The following is a 24,991-nucleotide window of genomic DNA, read 5'->3' as shown; positions in this document are numbered from 1 at the left end:
GTTGCACAGATCAATGCAGTAAGCCAGGCCTTCCAGGGAACTTGATTTTGGGAAAAGCCACGTGAAAAGCCCCCAGAACTTGCTGCGTTCTGGGGGTCTGATTTGTTTATTTTAGTAGTTTATTGCCTGTAGAGCTCCTAAATTCTTTCCATTGCCAGGTTATTTAATCACATCCTTTCTCCTTTGAATGCCTTCTGGCTCCCCAGCTGGCTTTAAACCTACATGCCATCTACCAGATTCTGTAGCCGTCCGCCTGGTTGTGATTCATGTGGCTGCGTACCACCTTTGCTTTGCTAACATTGTCACCTTGTATGTGATCAGTATTATCTGAAATACTTTCTCGGCCTTAATTCATGTAGCTCTGCAGCCATTTCTCAATGTCTAAATTTCCTCCATAAGCAGTTTTTCCAGGGCTCTTCATCAGTGAAGACTCTCTTAAAACCCAGTCTTATGTTCTGATTCGTCTGTCCAGCCTTAGACTAATTTTTAACGCATTTAAATGAGCCACCAGGGCTTAGATGACTTTGTGCGTATTTGCTGTTTGAAACCTGGATTGGAGTTTGGGCTTTTTGAGGGCTTGGGCCTCTGTGTACTTGAGCTAGGCATGTCAATCCATCCTGAGTGCAGGTGTAGGTTACCTGGGCACAAGGATCCCTCAAATCTTATATTCTTGCTCCTTACCGCTGCTTTAATGCTACCTTTTGTCTAAAAACAAGTGAGTCCTGGAGCAGATCTAGCTAATCGTGGGGGATTTCAGCTGTAGCTGAGAAAGGAAGCTTGAGTAGGAACAAGCTTTGTTAATTAAACACTTTCTGTAAGACCAGCTTCCGTCCTTGCCAGGGCCTGTGTAGTGTCGCTGAGAGGTGGGGAGGAGGGCAGTGGGCTTATCAGCGGTGGTACAACGCGTCTGCCCGTTGTGATAGCGGGCTGTGCAAGAGTGGCAGAAGGTACAGTCGGTACGGTCTCTTCAGAGCAGTTTTTTTTTTTAGTGCTGCTTCCCCTTAACCCACACAGAAACCACAGCTGAATTCAGACACTTCAGGGAACAGTTGTGACAGCACTTTCTGTTTCACAGCAGCCGAGGGGCTGGGGGTGATGAAGCTGCACCTTAACTTTTGAAAAATTCTTCTTTCTAAGAAAGATTTGAGCTTTGTAGCTTTGTGCGTTGTGGCAAGTTGTATTTCTCCAGTTACCCCATCGTACTGCAGGGACTCCATAGGTAGATTCGTTTCCCCGAGCACTGAGGTCTAGACCTGAACTTGTCAGCGCAAGGGGTTTTTAGGGTGAGATTATTCTGACCTAGTTTAGACACCAGCTGTAAGATAATGAGCTGGGCCTCACCCTCGCTGACTGTCCAAGCGCTCCGTGGATGACTGGTCCCTTGTCAGCCTCCGCACTTCACCAGAATCATCCCACCCTCTGCACGTCCTGCCTGGGAGCAGACTGCGTCCCACACTGCCGTGTGCTATTAGCACACCGAGGAGCAAGCAGGTACAACTGTAATTTGAGCGTGAGTCAGCAGCTGCCCGAGAGCGAGGAGAGGCGTGCGAAACGGCACCTCAGCTCTGCCTCTGCAGCACTTCCTACGGCTGCGGCTCGCTTATCCTTGTGCCCATGGGAGCCTCGCCGTGGATTTGGAGTAAGACTTAACTCAGCCTTTAATAGAAGCTAATGATAGGGTATGGGACTTTCAGAATTATTAATGAAAGTAACGTTGAAGGCAGTTGCACAACTGTGCACAACTTTCCATACTCGAGCATTTGTATTTGGCTTCCACATGCTAACCAGCTGTTTTTACCTGTCTGTTGACATAGTCCCCACCAGGAGCTGTGTGCAGCTGTGGGACTTCCGTCCTTGGCCAGCCAGCTCAATTCTAGCCCACAAAAGAGGCTCAGATTTCCTGCCCGCCCCTTCAGTGTGGCCCCTCTGCATGGTTTCCTGTAGCTGACATGTTCAGCCTGCAGCCTGAAGAGTTAAGAGCTTGTGGTGCTCGTTAGGCTTCTCCAGAGTGCAGAAGGCATGGTACAGATATGAAGCCTGCATGTTGTCAGCCAGCCCAAAATAGGCTACGGGTATGGAGCACATCTTCTGGAAGAAAAGCAAGAAAGTACTCAGACATCTAGATGCTGATACTGATATTTCTCCATACTTGTGGTGAAAGTTGCTAACAAAGCACCTAATTCTTCTACATTAGAGAATGCTTCTGTTGAGACTCAGCCAGGGCAAAACACAAGGCAAAGAGTTTGGGTCCCTAGCACCAAAGCAGCAGTCAGTACAACGTCTACAATCTGCAAACTGAGCTTACGAAAATTCCATAATCTCATATCTCGAACCTTCCATATTTCTAATCAGGATCCTGAGATTTCAGTAGCTTGACACTTTTCTGAGGAGTGACGTGCATCAGCATCCCTGGGAGCAGCTGGCTTTCTCAAATTTAAAACCCTTTTCTAGCCTTGATGATGAAATTCAAACCACTCTGCAGGTTCATACAAGCTTCTGGTTGGCCCAGGAAAAACTGGTTTGGTTTGATCTGTTATACATTCTGCTTACTAAATATGTTTGTTCCCAGGAATCTATTTTCTTAAAGAGCTGAGAGGCTCAGCATATTTCCCTCCCTGCCCTGTACTGTGAACATGTAGTATTTTAATTAGGCTAAACTCTCTGATGAAATGAGTGCTTTGACTTCAATGGAGTTTCACTTATCTGTGACTTAGGAAAAAAACCTGACTGCAGACTCCCTGTGCGGCACTCAGCCTCTCTAGACCTGGGAGCATAAAATTGTGCCTTGGACTCTCATGGCCAGGATCTGCTCCAGCTTGCTTCTAGGTAGCCCTGGAGTGAAACTTGTGTAATATTAGCATTTTTTTTATGAGTTTTGCTGGTTTCTGAGCTGCTGGGAGCAGTTCTAGTCTTTTTCAGTGCCCAGAGTTGCAGGTGTATGTCTGCTCGGAGGCCCAGGGCGCAGTCTTTCCTAAAGCTCATCTCAGTTCCCAGTATTCCCACTGTCCTAGGCCAGTGCAACCAGTGCTCAGCGGGTGCTGGGAGAGCTGGCTGTAGTTGCTCTTGCTGTGCTACAGGATTAAACTGAGCAGGGTCCAGGCTGCTGGGATGAAAGGTGTTCTCTCCTGGCTGAGGTCCTGCTTCTCCCTAGCAGCTCCGCTTCATGACTGCCCCTTCTTAGTGCAGGAATTAGCAGCTCTGTAGCACGTGCCTGGAAACTTTGAACTGGAGGTAATAGTTGGGGAATTCATCACAGAACCAGGACCACTGATTTAAAGTCAGACTGTGCTACATTAACCCACCAAATACAACAAACACTGCAGATGTCCCAGCAGAAGCAGGGTACAAGAGAAGGCAGTGTGCAGAAGGACACGTTTATGTTGGTGGAGCACTTGCATCAGCAGGTAGTAAGGTGGAATGACAAGTAAGATGGCTGATGGGGTATAGAGACCCTCCGGGGCTTGCTCACTACTTAAGCAATTGCTACCTTCCTATCCAGACTTCTGCCACCTCACCTTCCCATCAAGAAATCTGCTTTTTATCCTTGGGTTATCTCTTGATAACTCATATCCCTCATCTGATCAACTTAAGATCTTTGTAGTAAATGTTTTTTCTTCCCCTGTAGTAACTTCCAAGGTAAAGCACCTGAATGTTTTTTTTTTTTTTTTTCATCAGAGTCCCACAGGAGACCTTTGTACTTGATTTTATCAGCAGAAATAATCCTTTTAAACGTGGGCCTTCCAGCTGACAGAACAAGTACCTGGGGAGTCATTACCAAAAAGACTATTTTCTGTACATCAGAAACCATTGTTGTTTAAGCATCCTTAAGACTCCTGAGAAACTCAGATCCAGTCACAAAAGTAATGTTGCTCAAAGCTTTTTCCTCTGTGCCAGAGACCCTAGAGTTCTGGATGTGGTGCAGAGCAGCTGTTCCAAGGTGATGAAGCAGCATAGTTTTCTCCCCAGACTGCTCTTAGGTGGCTTGTACTGGAGGTTCCCTTGGTGTAAAATGAAAGTATTGACAGGAAAGTATAAAACGGCTATGGTGTATCTCATGTATACGGTTTAAGACTTCTCATTGTTGCTCTGCTTTTGTACAAGGAAGTGGGTTCACTGACTTCTCTAAGCTGTGGATAAAATTTAACCAAGGAACTTGGAGGAACGTCATCCTAGAGCTCATGAAAATCTGAGGTGCTTCCAACAACTGGGGTGTCTCCTGGGCTCTGAGAACCTGAGCCTGGCTGTCTACCTAAAGCCAGATCAAGGTGTGACTCACGGGACGAGCTTGTCCGTGCAAGAGCAAGACTTTGAAAAGAGCTCAGCTCTTAGTGCTGTGCCCCGCTGCCGATCCTGTGCTCTGCTCCAGCCTGGGCCTGGCCAGCCCACAGCTTCTGGTCCCGTAGCACTTGGGACACGGGGCCTGTGCTGCAGGGGCTTAAAGCTGCTAACTTGTTGTGTCGTGTTCTCTGCAGTCCTCTCCCCAGGATATGTCTGTGGTGGGGCAGGGCTGGTTGTCCTTTCAGTCCCGCTCAGCTCTGCTTTGCCCACAAGCCTCCAGCCAGGTGGGCTCCAGTGATAGCGGCCTGGGGCAGAGGATCCCTCCCTTTGCCTTTCAGTCTGCCCTTTATGAAAGCAGTCGTCATTCTTCTTCTTTCTATGTGAGGAGAATAAATCTTTTAATTCTAAACTGTAGAAGCGAATCCTCTGTACTTAGTTTCCTATTTATTTGAATGGTAAGCAGAAGCTTAGATAGCTTACAACTTCCTCTTTCCTCTAAATAATTTCATGAATTAAATTCTTGTGGTAGGGGAACAGCTGAATGATAGGGAATTGATAGGGTAAAAGTTCAGGCTCTGTTTGCAAAGGGTATCAGCTTTGAAATTATTAAGCTACCCAGGGCCTTGGGTTCCTTCCTGAACGACCACCTGGCTGCTTCTGTGCTTTCAGGTCCTGCTTCCAGCTGAGGTGTATTTGACTTTCTCAACTGCTATTATTAATAAAAGTGTTTTTGCATGGGTTTTTGATAATGCCAGGTCAGTTTTATTCAAAGGGGCAAAATTTTAGGTCAGTAGCTGAAGTTTTATAGAAGTTACAGCTTGAGTGTGTCTGTGTGTAACAGCCAAGGTTCCATGGATGAGCAGATATTGGCATTTCTGAGCCACGAAGGCAGCTTTAGGCAGCGGGGGGAGGAAAGGCACTGCCGTGCTTCGTCTGCACCAGGCGAGGCTGCGAGCAGCACCTCACGTTAGGAAATGGCGGCATGGGCCTGGGCTGACGGCTCCCCACGGGGCTGTGCTGGGTTTGGTGCCGCAGGACGGGCTGAGGTGAGTTATAACCCCAATTATGGAGGCATGGAAGGGCTCTGCCGCCGGTGCCGTGCCACCGGGGCCCTAAAAAGCTCCCGGACAGCGAACGGGAGGGCCGGGCTCGGGGGGTAGGGGGGCGGCAGGACGGCGACCGAGCGCCCCGGAGGGGAGTTGGGAAGGGGCGGGGCCTCCTGAGGAGATGGAGGCGGAGCCACCGCGGGGGCGTGGCCACGAGGGGGGCGTGACAGAGCCGGCCACGCACGTGCGCTACGTGCGGCGCCCGCCGCCGCGGGGGGGGGGGGAGGAGGAGGGGGCTCGCCGGGCTCCCTGAGGGGCGGCTCCCCGCGGCCTGCCCCCCCCCCCTACACACCGGGGGCGGGCGGGGGACAACGGGGGCGCGGAACAAAGGGAGCCGGGCCGCGAGCGGCACCGCGGGCGGCGGGGGAGGTCCGTGAGGGGAGCGGGTCCGGGCCGCGGCCGCCCCGGGGCCGTGCCCGCAGACAATGCGTCCGCGCGGCCCGCCGAGGCCCCGCCCCGCCGCTGACGTCGCGGCGGCGCAGCCAACGGCGGGCCGCGGAGAGGCTCTTTAAAAAAAGAAGCGCCGGCCGGCGGCGGCCGCTGTCAGCTGTGGCGGATCCCTCCGCGCATGTAAACAGAGCGCGGCGGGGCCCGGCCGCGAGGCCCCACAAAGAGCGGCCCCGGCCCCGGCCGGGGGTGGGGAGCGCGGGGTCCCGAGGCCTCCCCGAACCAGCGGTGCTGGAGGGGAGCGTCTCGGAACGGGGGGGGGGGTGTGAAAGGGCCGGGGGGGGGGGGCCGCGCACAAAGGCGGCGGGGCGGACATTTTGTGAGCGGGGCCGGGGCTCCCCCCCCCCCGCCCCCCAGCAGCACCCGTGGGGTCCCGGGGAGGCGCCGCTGAGGGTTCGGTGCCGCCCGTTCCCCCCCCCCCCCTTCCCCCCAGGGCTCGTAGCGGGCCCCTAACCCCCGGGGGAGGGTCTAGAATCTTCGCCCCCCCCTCCCCGGCCCCCAACCCCTCAACCGGCCCCAGCCCGGGCCGGGCGCCCCCTCACAAAGGCGCGTGACGGGGCGGGGCGGCCGCCGCCCCCTCCCTCGCTCCCTCCCCCTCCGCCCAGCCCGGGGCGGACTCTTTTTCTCTCGTTCTCTGCCTTCTTGCCCCCCCCACCCCCGTTAACCCCCCCCACCCCCCAGCACCCCTCCCCTTTACCCCGCACCCCCGCCTCCTCCCGGCGCAGGACGCGCACGTCCCGTTGGAGGCGGCGGCTGGCGGAGGATTGTTCGGTGCTGGTGGTGGTGGTGGTGGCCGTGGTGGCGGCGAGGCCCGGGCCGGGCCATGGCCGAGTTCCTGCCCCCGCCCGAGTGCCCCGTCTTCGAGCCCAGCTGGGAGGAGTTCGCCGACCCCTTCGCCTTCATCCACAAGATCCGGCCCATCGCCGAGCAGACCGGCATCTGCAAGGTGCGGCCGCCGCCGGTGAGTGCCCGCATGGCGCCGCCGGGGGAACGGCCTTTGTGTGGCGGCACGGCTCGCACCGGCACCCGGCGGCCCTGCCCCGTGCTGCGGGGTCGGCGGTGCGGGGCCCCCTGCCCTCCCCCGGGGCCCGCAGGTGCCCCCTGGGCAGGTGGGGCCGCTCCCCCCCTCTTCCTCCTCCTCCTCTTCCTCTTCTTCCTTCTCCGGTGAGAAGTTTGGCCGTCCCCGGGGCTGGAGGGGGGGGGGCCCGGCCGCCTCCCTCTCCGTGGCCGCCCCCCGCCGCCAAGTGGCTCCCAAGTGTTGGAGGTGCCCGGCAGGAAAGTGGCTGGAGCCGGGGGGAGGCTGAGCCGGCCCCGCCGCGGCTCCCCGCCGGCTCGGGGAGGCCGAGCCGCTCCTCTCCTGCCTGTCCCCAGTTGCTCGGCCCCCCCCAAAAAAGTTCCAGCGGGGCCCCAGCCGCTGTCCCGGAGCCGTTGCTGGGGGCGAGCAGCCCCCGTGCAGAGCCCTGGAGGAGGCAGCTGCTTGGGTGTTGCCCTCCATGTTGGCATTGTGGTGGTGGAGGGCTGGGGACACCGCTCCTCTCCTCTCCTCGCCCGCACACGGTCCCCCGGGGCCCGGCCCCGGCCCTGGCTGGGGTCCGGCTCAGTTTTATTTGATCCAGGTAACTATTTCCTCAAGTTGAGCAACGTCCAACTCCGCAGCCCGGAGTTTGAGTGGTGTCTTTGCTAGCTGAAGCCTAGACAGACATGGCCACCATTTTAGAATGCAATACACAGTGGGAAGAGTAATGAGCCTTCATCTTCATCATCATCACCTCGACTGTTGGTGTAACGGTGCTCACAATTGTGGTGTGAATTCTGATTTCCTTTTGTTAGACGACCCGATTTACTGGGAAATACTGTTAAAGATCTTAGCACCACAGTTTGTGTAGTCATAATTGTTAGTTCTTTTACCGGGATAAACAATCGCACTGGGGAGGAGAGGGGCTTCTTAGAGTAAAAATCTAATTAACAGGCACGTGTGAATCATCTTATTTTGGGTGAATTGCTCTTTCTCTAAGTGGAGGGTGGTGCAAGTCCGGGGTGGTGCAGCTGGCTTGAGGTAGTTTACGTGACGGCAACAACTCGAATGTTAAACAGCAACTGAGAGCCTTAAATCTCATCCAGCGAGAGGTGAAGCTGACAAAACATTTCTGCAGACTTTAGTTTTGTGAGTGATGCTTGGAGCTCAAAGAAAATACTGTTCAGAAACACATGCTCTTCTCAGTTTTGTGTTTTGATCGTTGCTGGGACTCCTGTTGGTAACCATCCTTTTCCTCCCGAATTAAAATAAAGTGAAGTAACTTGCTGCGTTACTGTCTGAGGTGATAGAAATGTTTGTGCCGAATCGAGTGATGCGAATCTCGGGGAGGAAGATGTTTCCGTTTTCTGGGAGAACTGTGAGGGTTTGCATTTGTATGAACTACGTGAGGACGCTCTTGAATTTAGATCTAGGTAGAATATACCAGTGCCCCTTTTCAGGCGGTGCTGACATAGTTAAGGGGATAAGATGGTTTTCATTATACCGTCAACACTGAACTTATGTAATCTTTTTGAGTAGAATAATCTTTTTGGAGAACATATTGTCAGCAGTATTTCAGCAACTCTGAGCAGAACAGAAATTTTATGGAGGCTTTTTTCCTTTGTGATTTGTTTTAAAAATCTCATCGATGTTTCTCATCTGTTTGTGTAAAAAAAGCCAAAGCCCTATCATAAAGCTTCCTGTGAGCTACATTATCTGTTAGAGAGTCATAAATGAATAGCTCTCCTAAGGAATAAATTAAGTTATTACAGCTGCATTCTCAGCATACTCTCATCTCCACTTACTGAAACGCTAAGATCTGTCTGTGTTTATGTTCATATGTTTCACTGAACGTATTTAGAAGTAGGATGAAAATAGTCGGAGCTGCTGAAGGCGGAACAACACCTAATAGTTATATGAGGCCTGGCTTTCATGAGAGCTTAGCTACTACAGCTCTTATCTACCCTAGATAATGACTCGGGAGACTTGTGCAAGTGCAGTTGATCGTTCACCGGCCTGAAGCATAGAGGGAGCCCTTCCAAATCTACCAGAGAAAGCCTTGAAGTTGACGTAGTTCCTGGCCTTCCCCCTGGAAGCAGGAGGTGCAATGAATATTCAGTATAATCAGGTGGCTTATAATATTGTAAGCTACAAATTATACCGATCTTTTCACAAAAATTGTGTACCTTCTAACCAAATGTGTTGTTCAGGGATGGCTGACGTTTGGCAATCTTCCTGCATCCAAGTGAAGCTTTTGGCTGTGTTCTTAGTCCGCTTACCTGCCGGGGCTGCTGTACAGCAGGTATGCAGCACTGTGAACTGTCCAGGATCCAGGACAGAAAAAAGCTCGGAATTTGATCCCTGGGTTTGCATTGTTTTAGCTTAAACTCTGCTGGATAATTATTGTGCTTTTCTGTCTGAACTGCAGTATGGAATAACGTTATATGGAACTGGTGATGCCCAGTCATAGCTTCACAAGTTTATGAAAGAGTCATTGCTCCTAAGATAGCTTTGATATTTCAGCCCTGGAGCACAAAGAGAAGAACTTTGTGGTCTCTGAAGGACAGGGAATATCTTCTCCGGCACCTTTCTTCTAGCATTATCTGGGCACCAGATATGCCTGGGAAAACACATCGGTGGTGGCTTTTCCCATGCTGAGGATTTGGAGGACAGCGAACTGTTCTGCGAGGGGGTTATCAAGGCACCTGGCATACTGTTAGACATCAGGGTGGAAGGTATCAGGTTTTAGGTGCTCATTGCCAGTTCTTGGGATGAGAGAGTGTCCAGGGACCTAACAGCAGGTATAACTCCTGCACAGCAGTGCTAGAATTTCAGAGTTTCCCCTTGAATGCTCAAAAGCAGCTTTCTTCCTCTTCGTTCCAGTCGTCACCGATGGCTTAGTTTGGCTCTTACTTGGAGGACTGTGGGACACTGCAATGCCATGCTAACTGGTTTGGACTTGAAATGGCTGTCTTGAGGACACAACGGTAACCGTGTTCCCTGACACTGTGTTGCATGACATAGAAAAGCAAGTTGAAGGCTTCTTGTTGACGACCTTGAGCGTGAGGGGACGGTCCTGCTGGCAGCTGTGTCAGTCAGATACAAGGCTTTACTAGCGGTGGTTGTTTCAAGTAGTTAATGTGCTACCTAAATTAAAAATATTTTTGACTCTGTGCTGCTGAACTGAAGATGCAAAGCTAGAAGCAGAAAACTGGATGGCGCACAGCTTGTTTGCAGTCCTTCACATGCTGTGTTGCAGTTGGATTTTCTTCTGTGAACTGAAAACATCCTTTACTATGTTGCCCTTTTTAAATGGTAAGCTGGAACAGTGGCTTAGTCCAAAAATCAGCATGTCAAGTGCTGGCTCTACATTCTGGAAGACTTTGTGATAGCTCTGCATTTTAGAGGGGCACTTAAATGAAATGAAGTATCGTTTGAGAATGGTATCACTGCTGTTTGAAATAGGTAGCTTTTTAATATTAATTCATGAAAGTAAGCATTCCCTCGAATTCGCAGCATAGCTTCAAGAATAAAAGGTAACATATCATACTGTTCCTGCTCCAAATTCGACTTAAGAATGGACTCCTCTTTCCAGTTGGTTGTGTAGCTGCTTTGCAGCAGTGAAGAAATAACAGATAACAATTACTTAAGCCTCCCTTGCCATATGCATCGGTTTCAAAATATAAAATTCTGTAAAACATGCTAGAAACACTAGTTTTCCAATAGCCAAACATTAACATTCAGTCTAAATGTCATTGCTTTGAGTAATGTGAATACGGAGAAGCGCAGTTAAGGCTTCCAAGTAACCTTAAGTCTGCCCTGGTAGAACAAAATATTTTAAAATTATCTGTGTTAGTGTTACTGAAATCTTGAAGGAATTGGCACTGGAGTTCTCTAAATTATCGACTCAAACTTCCAATAAATCCTGGAACACTGGGAAACTTTCCAGAGGAGTTAACTTCTTCATGGGTTTAAGTTCTTTATGGGTGCAAGAGTTGTTAACTGCATCTCCCTCCAGGGTGGAAGAATGGCTGATAACAGTCCTGAACAGGAACTCAAAAGGTGATACCATGAAATACGATTGCATGGTGTTGTCAAATTAGTTTTATTGTTTTCCATTCGACTACATGTTCGGTTAAATTGGTTGTGTTGTCATGATCTGAGATCTATAAACTATAATTGAGCATGTTTCAGTATTCTAATTACAATAATTGTTATTCTGCAAAATTGATACCACGCTGAAGGAATCACAAATTATTTCAGCTATTAATGAGAAATTATAATGAAGGATAGGTTTCTAATGGTCTTTCAGAACCTCAAGCCAACAGTATGTAATTTTCATAAAGGGTCTAGAAGAACAAAAGAAATTATTTCATAAAGATCGCAGGTTTATGGTAGGTGCCTCATTGTTATAGGGTGATCCCGATTGCCTAATAAACACTGGAAGATACGAAACAATAACCACTTGAGTAGGACTCCATGTGAGGTTTTACCTTTAGGAACAAAGGAGCCTGGACCAGCCTTAGAGGAGGGGGGATTGCAGAAAAATAATTGAATCCTTGTGGAAACGGGTCTGATGTTAGAAGAGCTGCTTTGGGTAAATCAGCGAACGCAGCTCTTGAATTTCCTGGTAAAGAATAGGAAGATGATTTTACCTCTATAGTAGCATGGTTCTGAGAAGAATGCCGCATTTAGAGTACTGCTGCATTCATCTGAGAAATTTAAAGAGATCTGACAATTAGAGCGGGTGTGGAGAAGTGTCGAGAAAGTTCTGCGCACGGAAGAATGAATTTGAAAAATGTCACCGTACCACGGCTCGAGCGGTGTGAGCTGAAGGCACGGGGCTTCTAAGAACTGAAGCTGTTGTTCCGGGGCACGTTTTCAGGAACGGCGTTGATTTAAGCTGCTCGTTCAGCTGCGTGGCCAGCCTGCTGAGGGAGCTGGTCTGGATTTAAAGTCCCTCCTGCTTCCCACATTCCTCCTTGATTTTATTTATTTATTTTTATGGAGAAATAAAACAATTTCCTTTAAGCTGTGGACTAAACGCAGTTAACTTTTGGCACACCTTCGTTGAGGGAGATGTAAAGCAGCACAGCTACACCAGGAGTTAATGCAGAGAATCGCTCTGGTTTGCCCTAAACAGGAAGCTGATGGTGGTGATCCCTCTGATTTGATAATGCGCAGAGGCTTGGTCTGTTTATTTTATCAAAAAGAAAACAGATAATTACAATACATAAGCAAGCTTCATAGGGAGAAAATGATAGGTACAGCATGGCGTGGCAGTCGGGTTGAGAAGCGCCTGCAAGCCGCTGGTCCCTGTGGAGCTGGAGCCAGGTTCACTCGAGTTGGGTAACAGGACATGCATTTTTAACAGGGAAGGTGATCGGCTGTTAGGGAAAAAAAAATAAGGGAGACGATGAGTTTGCCACCTTCTGACACATTCAGATCAAGAATGGGTGTTTTCTGGAAGAGGTGGTTCGGTGCTGAGGCTCCTGTTTACAGGCTGTCAAATTCTGGTGAAGAAAATTAGATCTGCCACTGAAGCTCTTCAGGAGGTCTTTATGTGAAGAATTTGCTATGTTCAGTCCAGGGGTTGTACTGTGAAATAAGGTAAATCCAGAGCAGCTTGTTTATCGGTGTCCCCAAGCTTTAATTATCAGGGAAATAAGAAAAAACAACATTATATTACTAATGACAACTGTTCTGTGCAGCATAACCAGTGGTAAGTTTTCTGCACTTCAGAAATGCTGAAAAAATGGAGCGTACTTGAGGAATGATGAGAGAATATCCTCGCCTCGCATCAGTCCCTTCCAGCGTGGAGTTCAGACGCTCTGTCTTAGCTCATAGAAGATTTCAGATGAAACGATTTAGTCTGGAACTAAATGTGAGGCAGCAGTGGAGGGTTTGGGGAGTTTTTGTTGGTTTTCTGTTTGTTTGTGTAACTTGAGAGACATAAACAGTGTCAGTGAGCTAAAAGCTGAAATTAGAGCTTCAAGCTAAAAGCAGCCCCCTCCCCAGCCATGAAACAACTGCTGTCCGTGAGCAGAACACGTTTATTATGTCCAGCAGGATGTTCCTTCCCTCAGACCCAAATTTCTGGGTCGTTCCTGGGGCCTGCAGGGCGGAGGGCTGGGTGTGCGTGCAGGAGGCCAGGCTGAAGGCCTTGAAAAGCTGGGGAGAACCTCTGGGTTCATAAAACCTGCCAGCCTTCCTTACATGAGCCTAAGCAATGGTCTCCGGTGGAAGTATGTGCTTTGCAAGTGAAAATAATCTGAAGGGAGAGCCTGAAAGGCGAGTTCTGTCATGGCAGGCCTCTGCTGAGCGGGAGAGCCTCTGTCTGCTCGGAGCTGGAGCCATCATCAGCGGGGTGCCGGTGCTGGAGTTGGCTCTTGCTTGTCTGTAGGTATGTTGGGTGCCTGCTGTGCCTTCAGATCCTCCCATAATCCGAGTTAAACTGGGATTAAAAACTGGGTTTGGAAGCTGCTGGTTGCGGCTCCAAAGTGCTGGGACGGGAGGGCTCCACGAACAGCACCGCGGTTGTGCCACTCACCGGCTGGACGCGTTCGGGAGGTGGCAGCAGGACCAGACCAAAAAACTGAGACCGTCCACAGCCCCTCAGGCCTTGAGGGAAGAGTGGCGGAGCTCGTGGGGCCTGACGCCCTTCAGCACTGGCACCTGAGCCTGGCCCCCGCGCTGCTGGATGCTCTCTGCGAGGTGTGGTGGTAGAGTTATGAATATTTAAGACTTGAGAGGTTTGGCTGAGAAGTTTATCCTAACTAAAAGCACATTCATTTCAGTTAAAAGCTAATAGTCTGTGACTGCTTCCAGCTCCCCACCTCCAGCGAAGACAATACTGGGTGTGCCGCTCCTATAGGCTCCACCAAGGCTCTCTCCATATTGTCCCTATTCACTGCCTGATTCCTCCCCAGAATGGTGGCACTTAGCAAGCTACTTAAGGGTCCATCCTTCCCAGAGACGGAGCCCAAGCTTTGTTCGCATTGAAATGGTTGTTTTCCCCCCACCTTTTTTTTCCTTTCTGAACCAGCATTTAGGTTGAGTCCCTGTAATCAATTCCTAAAAAATGGGGGAGCAGAGCCCAGAGGCGCTGCCCAAGCGTTCTCTCACCATTCATAGGCAATAAAGCTCCCGTCTGACCCGTCCCAGGCTGTACTCATCTGACCACGCTCACGGAGTCCCCAGATCTCCGGCAGAGGCCTGGGGCTGTGCTGCAGCAGTGCAGTGACCTTTGCAGCGGATCAGGGATCGTGGGTTCAGTGCCGCTGAGGCTGTCGTAGCCTCCTGTGCGCCTCCAGCTTTGTGCCCTGCTGCTTGCCGTGAGTCTGCGCTTCGTCGGTTGTACTCGCTCTTGTCTGGTGCTGCCAGCACCCCTGCATCTGCTCCTCGTGTGCAGTCACCTCTACAAACTGGCACCTCCTTTATGCAAACCCTGGTGCCCGTTTTGTCCTGATGTTCAAACCCCACTGTAGTTTCTGGCCGCTACCCTTGCGTCCCAAGGAGCAGCCAGCTCTGACGCTTGAGAATCATGCAGGTAACCTGGTCTTCTATTTCTCTCCAAGTCTGGAGCTGGCACAAGAAACACTTGGGTCTGGAGGGGTGATCCCCATTGCAAGCTCATCTTTTTGGCAGCAGTTCTCTGTTGGGAAGGATTCATGTTTTTGTTTGTTTTCCTTTGTTAATTTGTGGTATGTAACAGAGCCCAGTTCCATCCACTATAGAAATACTCCAACAAGCTCATCTTACTGAAGAGTTCTGCATGTGAGGTATGCTACTGCACCTAAGACCCTTTATCAGCGGGGAGAAATCCAATGTTTTTATTGGAAAAATCACCTTCACTCCAAATGGCAGAGCGAGGACCACATCATCACAAAGTAGGTTAGCTGGTGATTGGAGTTATCGACTAATGTTAGCCTTTTAACAGGGTCAGAGAGGGATTAGTTCCCCTTCCACAGAAAGCTTTGTGGATGACCCACTGACACTGCTGGGGTGATAAATGGTGGTGCAGACCAGTTTTGCATAGATTCTCTGATGATCTGAGTGTCTTTTGAATGTGTTTTTAATACATCCATAAAAACACGAGACTAAAAAGGACCTCCTGAGTCACCCAGGCTGCTCCTTTCCTCTCGGAGCCAACGATCATGTCACACCTTTGTAAAGGCAAGATCATAGATCGGGGAACAAAGAATGTAGGTCAGGCGTACAGGGTGGGCATCCTGGGAAGCAGGGAATTGCTGTAGTTAACTGAATGAATTCGTGTTTCTATGGCAAGAATTGCTAAGGTATTCTTTTGGATCTTACTATGAGACATTGTCTAGCAAAATAATGAAAGTGACGCGTCTTTTTTTTTTTTTTCTTTCCTGATATTGGAGAGATTGCAACTAAAATGCTACTTGTGATTTTCAAAAGGTGTTGAAAAAAATAGGAGATGCTTCAGAAATAATCCAGGGGAAAATCATTATTTGCAGCACTAGAAAGCTGATTCTGTAAAGAGATGCAAAAAGATACGATTTGTTCATTGAAAAGTATTTTGAACATCGCTTCCAAGAAGTGATCAAGAGTAGCTTCTTGGATAGTAAGCAAACAAGATTTTTGATGGAAAAAACTGAGATGGGGATGGGGGAAAAAAGAAATATTGAAGCTAACAAAGTTGTAGAACAGCTTGCCCATGACAGTGGTAATCTCATTTGCTTGAATTTGGAGAATCGGGGTGTTAAATTTGAATTAGTGAATCGGGATGAGGTGCAACATTTACCAGCCGTAGTTACATGAAGCTTGTTATCCTTGTAACAGCAAATCTGGAAGGAAGAGTATAGAAATAGTTCTCCTAAAAGCATTTGTAGTTTGCATTAGTACTTTAAATATTAATGTGATCCCGAGAGTATGCCTTTTGCATAGTTACATTTGCCTATAAAGTTTATAGAAGAGTTTCAGATTTTGATATCAGTGTCATTTTTTGCATGGATTTGTTCAGGTTTATTCTGCCTAGAGCTCGTTAACAAATGCAAGCTAACATAGGCAAATAATTTTGCTCATCTTTATTGCAGGCTTCTTACAGTCATCTACGGACAATAGAAAGCCATGGAGTCATTTCAGATGAAGAGTCTGGGCACTGTAAAAAGTCCTGATTTTCTAGGAAATTCAGTTCTTCCTTTCTGTTGTTTGTTGTGTATCCTTAACCTTAGTGCTTAGAGTGGTTGTTGAAAGTAAGTCAAATCGACCTTTTTAAACGTTTTTGTTGTTTTAAATAAAAAATGGGGGATGGGAGGGGATCCAGACCAGTTGCTTTTGAGGACCTTGCACATGCAGTCTGGATGCAAAAGGCAAGTTTTACAGACTTTCCAGCAACTGGCTTAAGGGACACGGGCCTGTAGAGCTGGTTTGTGTGGGCTGTTGTCTTCAGCACAGCTTGGCGTGCGGATCAGCAGCCTGGCAGAACGAGCCTCGCCACGAAGAAGCTCCCTCTTGTGGTGCTGCTGCATTTCAGAGGTGCTTTTCTTTCCAAACCTGCGCCTCGTAGCCCCGCTTTTAATGAAAGTCGCGTTTATCTTAGTAAATCGTGTTTCAAATTGCATGCGAGTTTTTTGTTGAGTAAATAATGTAGTTATTAAAGAAGAGTTATAAGAATCTTGTTTAGGAATTGAGGCAATTGCCATATGCTGGAACATAAGATGCGAAATACTGTTTTCATGGGTTATACCAACTTCTAGTTCAGTTGAGATGCTCCAAATTGAGCTGTTTGTGACTTGAAAGCGAATTGGTGATAGTCAGGATTGCCTGTTTATTACTCCTGCTGTAATATCTCCAAGCGATGCTTGCTGTGTGTCTTTAGCTCAGACTAATGCCGTGTGAAACGGGTTCTGCGATAAATGAGATGCGCGGTGCTGTGGTTCTGAAGTCAGAGGAGTCTTTTCATAATAACCAGTGTGACCTGCTGTATAATTCTTAGCCTGTATTTCCCTCAGCTCTTCCTGCTTAAAAAAAAAAAAAAGTCAAGAGCTTTACAGTGAGCCGGAGTAAATCCCATGTTACCTCTCAGTAAGCCAATTTACCGTATCTCGGCAGGAGTTGTTGCGGTGACTTTCTCCTTGCTAAAAGTTACACTCTTTTATGGCTATTAAATTTGTGTTGACGGGCCCATCTGCCTGCTGGACTGGGAGCTGTGTATCGGGTGGATGAAGTTTGAAGCTCCTCTTGGTAAAGCAGCTGACGTTGCCACCGCAGCGTTCTGCTCTGCGCATCGTTCATTGCAGTGTTGTGAAGCCTGAAAACTAAAAGGTGTGGAAAATACTGTTAGGGAAGTTGGTGCTGTCTGGAGTCACGTGAATTTCCCCAAGAAAATAGACAACTAGTTCGTTGCTGGAGCAAGTGTCTTTGGCAAAAAGGGAAGAAGTTCCCAAAATGTACCCCAGTCAGTAATTAGTAGGAGATGTGTGCAGCTAATTAGCTAGCTCTGGAATAGTTTGTTTCTGTATGCCGTGTTATCAGTGAGGTGTTCTGTTAGATAACGCACGTCAACTTCATTTGCTTTCGTAATTGGAGAGGAGAAGCTTGCTTCTGTCCTGTCTGAAGACAGACACCTTTCCAGCTGTGGGTCTTAGGTCTGTGCCTGTCCTGCGGAGCCTGGCGTCCTTCTGTCAGCATCAGCTGAAACCTGTAGGATCAGGTGGGAATCCCGCTCCTCCTGTTGTGTCCCAGTGGCACGCAGCTTTCTGCTGGGTTTTCCTAGAGCCAGCAGACTGCGCCAGAAGCCGTGTGGCCCAGCCAGAGGTCTTGGTGCTGCTCTTTGCACAGTTGGCTGCCTTTATGTGGCAGCAATAGCCCTGAAGCCGTGCTGGGCCCAGTAACAGTGCCGTAGGTGGTGTCATTGCCCTGCATGATCTGAATTCTCGCTCTTACTCTTTTCATTCCCGTTTCCTGCTCTTTGGCCTCTGCAGATTCCTTTTCTGGGTTGTGGATGACCCAGCAGCAGGAAGCCCTGGCTTAGCTAAGCAGGCAGTTGACAGCGCTTCTTTGTTTGCCCTTACTCTCTCAGCCCAAGCAAAGCTCTTAGGATCTTACAGCTCTCCCTTAGGCGATTTAGTCTCCAGAATGTCCCATGGGTGTTTTGTGACGTTACCACCGATTGTCCTCTTCTGGTCTGGCTGCCGGCCTTCTGTCGCTCTGTCTTCACGCACAGAGCAAGCCCCAGAGCTGTGTCTAACTGCACTCGTGTAACCAGCTTGAAAGGCAGATTTGCTGTGTTGAAGTACAGCACTTCATTCCGGTCTTGCTCCGAATGTTCCCAGTTGTGTCTCTTGCAGTTTAGTGGCAAGAAATGCTTCATCGAGTGTCAGAACATCACAAAAGAACGTCCCTGCCTTTCCTCTGGCAGACTGGGGATTTTCATGGTTTGGTGGTCTGGGAAATAAAATAGAACCAATAAAAATGGGGTTAATTTTATGTAGTTGTCCATGAACATCGTGACGCTGGAAACCAGTCTTAGTCTTGTGGTTAACGGAACAGAAACGATGGAGAAGCACATACTGCTGGGAATTGACTGTCCTCTCGGTAATTTGCCATCCTGACCCACTGTCGTCATCTAACTTCCAGTTCAAGTCTTAATTTCAACCTTGCCAAGTCTTGATGTGCTGAAAACGCCTTGTAGGATCAGAAAACTTCTCATTACCAATTTTGAGGTTTGGCGTATGCTTGATAAAACGCATAGGTTGGTGGCCTTCACGTTCAGGTTTTCCATACGCTGCGGCTCTTGCGTCCCTGCCCTCGAGTTGCTTCTGCTCCGGGCTTTGCTTGGACAGCATGAGATTGTCACGGTACAAATTCAGCCTGCTTGTTTGTACATAAGATAATTGCCTTGCATGTCCCTTATGGTTATTTTTGAAGCTAGTTTTCCTATTGAGCACTTCTGCTAAAGTAACAAATATTCTGCTTGAGACTGGTTTTATTTTTGTTGTCTGAGTCTGCAGGCGTTGAGGAAGCGCTGTTGTCTTTCCTGGTAGACAGCTCTCTTGTCTTCCTCTGCTATCCATAGCTCTTGTGCACGTTATCTTCATTCTGTAATTAGTGATAATAAGATAGCTTTATATGTAATAAATTACTGTCAAGTTCAAATCAAATTTAATTTAGTTCAGCGAAGCTCTGTGTTGCCAAACCAACTGCATGTGATAGATGTCAGAGATGTAAAAGATAAAATTGCTTTATAGTCGTAGGCATAAATAACACTAGCAGTTGCAGGTATTTTGTTTAAGTAGTAATAATCATTTCTAATTGATCAGATTCCAGTTGTTCCTGAATGTTTGCAGACAAGGAATTAAGAAACTTTTTCTGCTCTGTAGCGCAGCTGCTGGTTGTTCCTTAGCCCACCGGTTACAAGAGGTAGCTGCTGCGTTGGCCTTCGGGAGCGTGTAATGCCCGATACCAAATGCTGGTCTTCCTCGTAAGGGCAGGCGTCGTGTTTTGGATCGTGGTTCAGGAAACTCCTCGATGGTTACTCGATGGTTTTTGTGCTAACCATGTGAATCTGTTGCTCTATCTCAGGATTGTGACTGGGTGTTTGTTACTCCCATCTAAAGCACTGGGGGGGTTGACTTGCAAGAAGGCAGCGCTCCTCTGTCGGACGGACAAAACCCTCAGCTGCCCGCGGTTCCCATTTTGGAGTGGGGCCTTCGCAGTAATGGGGCAAACAGCCCAAGCCCCACTGCTGCCGCCCAGTGTGTGCAGGAGGGGGACTGGCTCAGCGAGCGACTGAGGGCTCCTCGAGGACAGGTTTTCGGTTTTAAAATGTTCTTTATTTCACCATTTCAGTGTCTGTCTACTTGAAAGGCACAGTGACATTTAAATGCTGGACAGTGAGACTGGCTGGGGGTTGATGCTGCGTGTTTCCCTGGCTAGCCTTGTTCAAAACGATGCATTTTGGAATGAAGGGTCAGCCTCACAAAGGCAGAGGGAGGAGATGGCTGTCGGCAGGGGCTGCGCAGCCGAGAGCTTTGGTCCCAGTGGACGGTGCTGTACTCTGTGGTGCTGGGGAGGGCTTGAAAACCACAAAGACCTCTCCATGCTTCGGGTTTACCTGGGTTTTGAATGGAGTACAAAGAAATTTCATTTATTTTCCTGGTCTGTTGATGAAGTACTTTCTTTTTTTTTCCCCAGGACTGGCAGCCTCCATTTGCATGTGATGTTGATAAGCTTCACTTCACTCCGAGGATCCAGAGGCTTAATGAACTAGAGGTAAGCTGTAAAACTAAACATTGCTTCTGCTCCAGTGCTTACATGTTCTTCCCCCCCACCTTTTTTTTCCAGTTGATTGTCCGTGAGCTCTGTTTGACTTCAGTTCACAGCATTCAGTACATCTGAACGTCAGTTTTGAATTAGCACGCAGAAATCCATGTGTTTCAGAATTTACATGAAAACATACCAACCATAAAAAGTAAAGTTAATGCTCGCTGAAGGAACAAAAAAAAATAAATCAGGCCTTTTCCACATAGAGGCACTTATAAGCAGCTAAACTCAAATTCTCAAGTGCCATAAATTTTTGTCTGCATTTTCTGTGTATACAGCATCTTTTAAAAGTAGAAGAGATGAAGCATTTACAGAGTGCTTTAAAAATAACAAGCTATTTGGAAGAAACAATTGCAAAATCTGGATTCAGTTGGTGCAAAATCTGCTGTTCACAAGCACTTTGATTCACTGCTTTCATAATTCAGACTAGAAGAAGGGAGTGGCAGCGAGTCCTGGTTGGCTCACTGCTGGTGAGAACTGGAACGATGGTGACTCTTTGCCTGATTTTCCTCATGAGCAGAGGACGCTTGCTTTTCAAAGACCTCATGATTATGTTAAGTGCCAGGGTAAGATCTCGAATGTTGGCTTCAGGTGCAAGGGAAGCAAGAGATGTGTATGGGCACAGACTGGCTTAGAGCTCTCTCTGGAGCTTAAGAACAAGCTGGTATGTGTAGACATGGCTATTTCCTACCTTAAGCACAGAAAAATGTGATGAAATTGAAATGTGGCAAAATTTAAGTTACTACTCTTTAACACAGCAAGTGTTCAATTAGAGCCCAACTTTACTGTGTGAAGTGCTCTACAAACAGAGTAGTTGGCTTTCCTTGCAATAACTGGTTTACTTCCTTCATAAAAATGATCCAAATGCAGTCTAACAAAAGCAACCTGTAATAAAGTACCTGCGTTACCAGGATTTAGGTAGTTCTTCTAGCAGTAATAACTTGCTGCTTGTCTGTTCTCAGTACTTTTCTAAATGCGTTACAAAAAGTTAATAAGTGACTTCAGGAAAGACAGATGATATTTGTACAGTTTTTTTTTTTCCTGAATATGACATGAAGGAAAAAATGCAAAATTACACTTGCAGAGGGAAAAGGCAGACATGCAATAGGGGCTGCAACCTTATAAACCGTGGGAAACAGAAGCTTTATCTGTGTTTAGCATGCCGTTCACTTTTTGTTTTCAGGCCCAAACCCGTGTAAAGCTGAATTTCCTGGACCAGATTGCAAAGTTTTGGGAACTTCAGGGATGTACGCTGAAAATTCCACATGTGGAGAGGAAGATCTTGGATTTATTTCAGCTTAATAGAGTAAGACTGTTACAGTGGAGAAAACTCTTCCTAAGAAGTTGTTGTATTATCACAGTTTTGGGATGGCATCATAATTGTTCAAGATAGATTTGGGGGTATATCTAAGATGGAAACTTTATTCAACCTAACCTAGCTAATGTGAGAAAATAATAGGAAATATAATAATTGTGGAAGCTTTCATATGAGCAGGGAGATTAAATTTAATTTCCAACTCTTCAGAGTTGAACTTGAATACAAATTGGTCAAGAATAAACTTAAGCTTAACTGGAAAAAGCTTCTGAACCATGACGGCAGTGAGAAAAGGCTTTTCCATTAGGAATACGGGAGAACAATGTCCAGTTACTTTTAGGATGAGGCTTGTTGAACTTGTGGAGGAGATTATGTGTTGTGATAGCAAGGGATGGGATTCACTGACCCTCAAGGGTATGTTCTCTGTGCTTCTTTACATTTAGGGTAGTGTTTGATTAGTTTTGAGCCTATTTCATAGTAAGTGTTCTAGTGAGAAGAACTGATTGTACTCCACTAGAAAGTCTGTTGGAATACAAAGTAGAGGAATGGCAAATTGCATCCAGAAAAATTCTCAGAAGTAGGCTGAGTTGCTGTTTGGTCATCACATACAGATGCTGACTTGTTTGTAAAGTAAAGATGCTTACATGTCCTGATTAGGTTATATGTTCCAGTTACAGCTTTTTTGAACAATTGTTGTGTGTTTTTTTAAAAAATCTATACTTTTCTCTTTTAAAATAGAAATTGTGTTGTTGTCCTTATCTTCTTTAAACTAGCAATGCTTTCCTTAGATGCTGCTAATGCTGCTCATCTTAGTATTAAGTTTATAATCATTCTGTTTTCTCTTTTTAGCTAGTTGCAGAAGAAGGAGGATTTGATGTAGTTTGCAAGGAGAGAAAATGGACCAAAATAGCCACTAGAATGGGATTTGCTCCTGGCAAAGCAGTGGGTTCGCACATCCGTGCGCACTATGAGCGTATTCTCTATCCTTACAACTTATTCCAATCTGGAGCTAGCCTATTGGTAAGCTATTTTGTAGCTAACTGAAGTCCAATTAATTTAGGTGCCAGTCTTTTTTTTTTTTTTTTTGATGGCAATTTCCAAAGACTGCATTTTATGTTTTATGGCATGTCGGTGACGGTAAGCAATTTAGAAAACCATAGACAAACTTTTAATCAAAAATATTTTTTTTAATCACTGCTAAGCTGGATTCTTAAAGGTAACCTATAATTGACAGGTTTGAATTCTGTGTTTCTGTATTTTCTATCTACAGTTTACAGCAGCCTCGTGATAACATGCTAGGGAAATTGCTGTGACAAAAATATTTTGCCTTGCCTCAGACGTGTTCATGCGAAGCAATGGAAAGTAATACTGTTTTCTGGAAGCATGTCATTGAAAACTTTGCATTTTCGTTCTGGAAACCTTTAATTCTTGAGTTGTTTTTCCAAAGTGGTGTGTTTTGTGACACCTATCTTTGGTTTCATATTTTTGAGATGCAATTGCACAGGGAAAGAGATCTAAATAAAGGTTATAAAGCAGCTCACATGGTGCTACACTTTCATGGAAACGTAGGTTCCCCATGCAAGTGTCCGTCGTACAGTTGATGTTTCAGTTCATGGTTTTCTCTGTAGCAGACCCTTTCAGAATAGAAAAGCATTCTCAGATGACTGCTTGTGATCTCATTTGATGAGGTCATGCTTCTTTTTAAATGTAACTTTCCAAGCTCTCTCTTGCAATAGACACCTGATATTTTTCTTCCAAACTGATGTGTTCAGTGCATCATTTGGTTCTGGAAAAGCTATGTTGGTATGTTTAACTTTGTTTTTTTTTTTTTTTAACTCCCCCCATAAAATCTGTTAAAATATTCCCCTCCTACATGTGGGAATGATGTATATTTTTAGTGAACTGAGAGAATCCACAGAAGTCTTCTTTTTAGCTCATTTTCCACTCAGATTATTTTTTCTTTCCGATAATGTTGTCTTCCAACTGAGTTTGTTTTGCAATTCATTTTTTAGGATGAATCTCAGATGAGATTCTGTTTGGCTTTCTTCCATGTGTTCACAGTAAGTGGTGCTTTCCTAGATGCTTCTTGTGGAGGTATCCATTTTATTTTATGTCTGTTCAGTGATTTACTGAGACTCTAAGCATCTGTGATTTTTTTTGGGGGGGTGGGAGAAGATACAGCTATTGGGTTTGACAACTGTCGGTTTCAGATGTGTGCTTTCTTCTTGTGATACTTCAACAAGCCTTTCAAGAGAAGCTTTCCATGCTGCTAGGATCATCATCCATCAGATTAGTGCTTATACTCACTAATTTTTCTTTTTAATCGGTAGTATTTGCAATATTTTTTTTCCTGTGTTTGCGTGTGGGGAGATATGGAAGGATGTCATTTCCACTGTTGGCTGTGCCATAACTTAAATCTTGTCCAGAGCTGAGTATACAGAGCTGAGTATAACATTAATTATTTGTGGGTTAGATGTATGTTAAACTGCCTTCATAAGGTATTTTGACCAATAACTCATCTGGAAATACTCATCTATAAAAAGGTAATGAAACTATCTAGAGTTGTTTAGTATTGAACTAGTAGCATGTTTTTAGTAAAGCTATTGTTCTGTCAAACACCAGAAATTGGCATTTTTCTAATACTCAGAAAAGCTCTTCACAGGGGTAAATTATTTCATTCTTACCTTGATATATTTGACTAGGCAGGTCTTGGATGTAGCTCCAGAGAAGTTGCAGTAGACCTGCTGGCATTCTGGGATGTACTATCTTATATTCTCATTTATGTTCTTAGCTGCATTAATTATCAGTATGAGACTACATGAACTGAGTATCCAGAATCTTGTGTCAAAACTGTGCAATGTTGCCTAACTGTTTGCATTATTTAAAATGCAGTTACAATCTGGGGGACAAGAGATAGTGTGTTTGTTTTCTCAGTCTGTTCTCTTTTCCAGACTAAAGATTTAATGTTCAGAGTGCAGTTGATCAGTCCAAAATTTTGTATGCGTATGCCTCTGATAAAGACAGATCTGTGTGAGCTAGTTCTTTGGGACCTTTTATTGCCATTGGAGAGAAATAAGCAACTCTGGAGCGTGCTGCTTCTCTTAAAGTGGATATGTAGCAGGGTAGACCAGTGGTATTCTGCAAGTACAAGGAGGCTGGGTGATCAGCTCATGCAAATGACTACTTCATAAATGTCTAAAACTGTAGGGGAGGGATTGAATCCCTACATTTTTTCCACCTTTGGACATCCTGGAGGTCTTGTGAACATTCCAGCTGCGCCCTTTGCCTGCCTGGTGAAGGAGCTGCTCCTGAACTGGTTCAGCTCATGGGTTTGTAACTTACTCTGTGTCACCATTTGGAGTTCAAGGATTGCGTTTGGAACCATCTTCTCAGAATATAATGGGATCATGATCACAGGCTAGCTGATGGTTTGTAGGATCAGCTTATGGTAAGTAATTGTAGAAGGAAGTTTAACTTTTCCAGAAAGGCTCCGATGGCTGGGAGAGGAAAGCACTGAAGAAATAGCAGTTAGTAGCC

General features: G+C 46.7%; 1 protein-coding gene across 6 annotated transcripts in view; it reads left to right on the top strand.

The window, feature by feature from the left end:
* Positions 1–6,443: 6,443 nt before the first annotated feature.
* KDM5B (lysine demethylase 5B) overlaps positions 6,444–24,991 on the top strand; it is a 54,401-nt gene continuing 35,853 nt past the window's right edge. Inside the window, exons 1-5 of one of the 6 annotated variants that reach the window (XM_083812270.1) lie at positions 14,199–14,395; positions 14,583–14,627; positions 20,011–20,088; positions 21,323–21,445; positions 22,304–22,474. In XM_083812270.1, coding sequence (XP_083668396.1) covers positions 14,390–14,395; positions 14,583–14,627; positions 20,011–20,088; positions 21,323–21,445; positions 22,304–22,474 — 423 coding nt within the window. In that variant the 5' untranslated portion in view covers positions 14,199–14,389. The other 5 variants (XM_083812272.1, XM_083812268.1, XM_083812273.1 and 2 more) reach the window with 5 other exon arrangements.

The sequence above is a fragment of the Anser anser genome (assembly GCF_964211835.1).
Source record: "Anser anser genome assembly, chromosome: 27".
NCBI lineage: Eukaryota > Metazoa > Chordata > Aves > Anseriformes > Anatidae > Anser > Anser anser.
This window is presented reverse-complemented; position numbering and strand designations above follow the sequence as displayed.